General features: G+C 35.1%; 1 protein-coding gene across 1 annotated transcript; it reads left to right on the top strand.

Moving 5' to 3' along the window:
- Window positions 1-1,142: 1,142 nt before the first annotated feature.
- HELRODRAFT_186312 (hypothetical protein) lies at window positions 1,143-2,372 on the top strand. Its single transcript, XM_009030285.1, has 5 exons — window positions 1,143-1,368; window positions 1,578-1,671; window positions 1,739-1,919; window positions 1,982-2,127; window positions 2,205-2,372. Exons 1-5 carry the CDS (start codon window positions 1,157-1,159, stop codon window positions 2,364-2,366), a joined length of 795 nt encoding a protein of 264 aa, XP_009028533.1. The 5' UTR covers window positions 1,143-1,156; the 3' UTR covers window positions 2,367-2,372.
- The last annotated feature ends 2,639 nt before the right edge of the window (window positions 2,373-5,011 follow it).

Raw genomic sequence — 5,011 nt, 5'->3', positions numbered from 1 at the left:
TGGCTGACCCCTTCACGTCACCTTCTTCCTTAGAACAACGGATTTTCATGATTCTTTGCAGCCATTCGTTTTTGCTGCATTCAGTTAATACTCTATAGTATGTGCTGAGCTCCAAGATTCCTCACCATATAACAAAATAAGCAACACATATGCGTTGAAGATTCTCGATTCAGCTTTAGGCCGATATATTTTTGTTTAAAAAATTTTTTATTCAGTCTTTTGAACACAGTCTTTTTTCTCTTCGGTGTCAGAATTTGCACCAGCATTTAATTCGCTTCCATAGTAGACAAAATTGTTGACCATCTCTATTAAACTTTTATCAATTTCAAACTTTGACCATGGTTCACATTTTAGATAACTTTTAGCCCAAGATTTTGCTTTTTTCAGTTAGATGTTCTACCAAAATTTTTAATTGATCAAATGAGTCTGCTGATTGACAAGTATCATCTGCATATTTCAAATCATGACACATGAAGAAAAAGATGTCGACCAACCATTATATAATTGTTCCACTTTTAGTAGTCCATAGACCGAAACTATATTGAAGATGTAAGTGACAGAATAAATCATTGTCTGAAACCCGTTATTACTTTGACTCATTCAGTTTCTTTACCGCTGTTCTTGACGCACGGTTCTAAACCATTGTATAAACCTTTAATTTTTTTATTATTCTTATTATTTTATCAACTCCATATCCTTCTAAGATCATTTAAACTCTCTCTCTCTCTCTCTCTCTCTCTCTCTCTCTCTTTCTCTCTCTCCATATGAAATAACAGGCTTAGGCAAAATTTCCAAAACAAATGATTTGCTTTTCACTACTACTACTAATAAAATTAAGCCTAAAAACAAAAACTCTAACAATGTTATTATAAATATCATTCTAGCTATATTATTATTTTTAAGTAACAACAATTATAAAATGTAACTAAAACCGATAGCTCCAACGACTAATCTTCTCTGTCATTGAATGAAGAGCAACTGGTTGAGTTCTCACAATTGTTTGGGGAATTATTTTGAGATAACAGTTATGTTATCAATTATACAGATGTTGTTTTTATCAAAATTTCTGGTTGCATGGCGATAAAACATTGAATAAATAGCTGGACGTCTGTGCGATCTTCACTTGTTCAATTTGTTCTGACAAATTAAACACTGAATGATGAAGATGTTAGTTGCAAACTTGCTGGTGGTCTTCTTGGCTGCGGTTCATGCGGCTCCAGAGTCTCGCATTGTTGATGGGGTGAAGGCCGACAAGGGTGAGTGGCCCTGGCAGATGTCGCTGTATGTTGGTACAGGTTTTAGCTGTGGTGCTTCAATTGTGGCTGCGACTTGGGGAGTCACAGCTGCCCACTGCGTTGGAGGACTTCCGTAAGTACAACTACTAATTTTTTATTCGCAATTTAATTCGTCAATGTTATTGTGTTATTTTTTGGGTTATTTACTATGTTATTTCTTGTTTTATGGGAGTCAACCCTAGATAAGCATTAATTTGCTAGGCTGACTCTTTCACTTTTTTTTGTGAATAAATGGAATTAAAATGTACAAGTAAATCAACTTCCAATTAATTTTATTAACAGTATTACTTACAAAATTCTGGCCGGCACAAACACCAACAACTTGATTTGTTCGGTTGGTCACTGTGTTACCAGGTCTCTGAGGAACGCTACAAGAGTAAGATGCTCAATTTCTTCAAATATATATGCTATATACGATCGTTAATTGAGTAATTAATTTCTAGCACCCGGAATACAGTGGAAGTGGAGCTTTAGGCTATCCCAACGACATTGCCTACATATCATGGGCGGAGCCTATTATTGAAGTTTCAACAGTCAACATGACGGTCAAATACGTTCAAAGAGCCACCTCAACCAACTATGTTGGCAAAAACTGCTACATTACTGGATGGGGAAGATTGACAGGTGAGACCTTTCATATTTCAACTGCCACAATATTTTCATTTTATAAAATTTCATATTGATAGGGGGTGGAGTTTTGCCAAAAGATCTCATGGAAGCAAAAATTGATGTCATCACTAAGGAACAATGCCAGGCTAAATGGGGATCCAGAATTACAGACAAGCACGTGTGCGTTCATGATTTGAAAGATTACTCTTCAGGCGCATGCAATGTAAGTTGAGCCTAAATACTTTTTAATAAGATTGTGTAAATTTATCTGGAATCTTTTTTTTTAAATGCTATTCATAGGGTGATTCTGGCGGTCCTCTGGTCTGCGAGGACTCACCAAAAGTGTGGAAGCTGGTTGGAGCAACGTCGTGGGGCTCAGCCGGTTGTGGAACTAGCATGCCATCCGTCTACACCAGGATTTCATCCTACAACCAGTGGCTCGATTCCCAGGCAAAACCTTAAGTTACAATACGGACTCCAGTTTTTAGAAAACTGTTGTGAAAGGCTTTTTCAATAATTGACAATAATTTTAATTTATTGAATTTTAATTATAGAAATTTAATTTGTGGAATAAAAAATACATCTTAGAAATCTTATATTCTTCTTTTTTAACGACATTGCTTACATGGCGTCGGTGGGACCAATGCCACGAAATTCATGATAAAATCAGGTCACAAAAACTGGAGTCGCATAGGTGCAATAGTAAAGGTACATGGCTTGGTGTTGTTGATGCAGTGTTTAGGTTTAAATGTAAAGAAATCCGCGCCTTTCACGTGTAAAAAATGTGTTTCGCCTTGATTCACGTGATATTAAACAATGTGTGTTTGTTGTAATAATATAATGCACCTCAATCGGTTGCCATAGCGCTTTACAAAATGGCATAATTATTAATATTATAATTATTATTATTATTACTGTTATTATTATTATTAATTCTAAAACAAATTTACAATTATTATCTAAAGAGCTCTGCACATTTCAATTTCTAATGTAAATTAATAAAAATTTGTCTTCAAATTTTATAAAACGTTATATGCATTCAGTAGGTACGCCTCTAATAAGTTTGCTTCTTTGATGCACTACTTCGTTTCACTCAATGAAGATATGTGTCTGTTTATTTTTTTAGATCCGACAATATCTGATTCAGTAGATTTTTACTTATTAATAACTTTCTGTGAAATTTAAAATTTGGAATAAACATTTAAAATATTTAGCCACCATGTGGTTATTTATGAGAGAAGGGAAAGTCAAAAAAGGCACAAAGCATAGACAACCTCTATGGACAAACCCAAACTTATATGAAGTCACAAAAATTTTAAGTAATTATTTTTCTGTTTTAGAGAGCATTTACACGTAAAATTTTCACGCATTTATTTCTAACACGTTTTCTTACTTGGAGTCTTCAACAAAAATAGTGCAATTAACGACATAACAGGACTTATAATCATCTTCATCCATCAGCTGTGTGCAGTCGCTGATTTCCTCGCGACATATCTCCACCAGTCTCTACCCCGTACCTGTTCTTCATCTGTCAATCTTTTTTTCGTAACTCCATATTTGGACAATTCTGCCCGTTGTAGATCATTGTCCAAGCAGTCAATCCATCTTCGTGTAGGTTTTTCTCTTTGTCTTGCTTCTTGAAATTTATACAACATGGACTGCTTAGTGGGTCCAATTTAATTTATTCGCAATACGTGTTCTGCCCATTTCATTCTGCGCCTTCTGATAACCTCTGTTATGTATGGCTGACCCCTTCTACGTCTACCTTCTTCCTTTAGAACAACGGATTTTCATGATTCTTTGCAGCCATTCGTTTTTGCTGCATTCAGTTAATACTCTATAGTATGTGCTGAGCTCCAAGATTCCTCACCATATAACAAAATAAGCAACACATATGCGTTGAAGATTCTCGATTCAGCTTTAGGCCGATATATTTTTGTTTAAAAAATTTTTTATTCAGTCTTTTGAACACAGTCTTTTTTCTCTTCGGTGTCAGAATTTGCACCAGCATTTAATTCGCTTCCATAGTAGACAAAATTGTTGACCATCTCTATTAAACTTTTATCAATTTCAAACTTTGACCATGGTTCACATTTTAGATAACTTTTAGCCCAAGATTTTGCTTTTTTCAGTTAGATGTTCTACCAAAATTTTTAATTGATCAAATGAGTCTGCTGATTGACAAGTATCATCTGCATATTTCAAATCATGACACATGAAGAAAAAGATGTCGACCAACCATTATATAATTGTTCCACTTTTAGTAGTCCATAGACCGAAACTATATTGAAGATGTAAGTGACAGAATAAATCATTGTCTGAAACCCGTTATTACTTTGACTCATTCAGTTTCTTTACCGCTGTTCTTGACGCACGGTTCTAAACCATTGTATAAACCTTTAATTTTTTTATTATTCTTATTATTTTATCAACTCCATATCCTTCTAAGATCATTTAAACTCTCTCTCTCTCTCTCTCTCTCTCTCTCTCTCTCTTTCTCTCTCTCCATATGAAATAACAGGCTTAGGCAAAATTTCCAAAACAAATGATTTGCTTTTCACTACTACTACTAATAAAATTAAGCCTAAAAACAAAAACTCTAACAATGTTATTATAAATATCATTCTAGCTATATTATTATTTTTAAGTAACAACAATTATAAAATGTAACTAAAACCGATAGCTCCAACGACTAATCTTCTCTGTCATTGAATGAAGAGCAACTGGTTGAGTTCTCACAATTGTTTGGGGAATTATTTTGAGATAACAGTTATGTTATCAATTATACAGATGTTGTTTTTATCAAAATTTCTGGTTGCATGGCGATAAAACATTGAATAAATAGCTGGACGTCTGTGCGATCTTCACTTGTTCAATTTGTTCTGACAAATTAAACACTGAATGATGAAGATGTTAGTTGCAAACTTGCTGGTGGTCTTCTTGGCTGCGGTTCATGCGGCTCCAGAGTCTCGCATTGTTGATGGGGTGAAGGCCGACAAGGGTGAGTGGCCCTGGCAGATGTCGCTGTATGTTGGTACAGGTTTTAGCTGTGGTGCTTCAATTGTGGCTGCGACTTGGGGAGTCACAGCTGCCCACTGCGTTGAGGA

Source organism: Helobdella robusta (genome assembly GCF_000326865.2).
Source record: "Helobdella robusta unplaced genomic scaffold HELROscaffold_666, whole genome shotgun sequence".
Taxonomy (NCBI): Eukaryota; Metazoa; Annelida; class Clitellata; order Rhynchobdellida; family Glossiphoniidae; genus Helobdella; species Helobdella robusta.
Note: the sequence above shows the minus strand (reverse complement) of the source record. Positions and strands in the feature narration are given on the sequence as shown.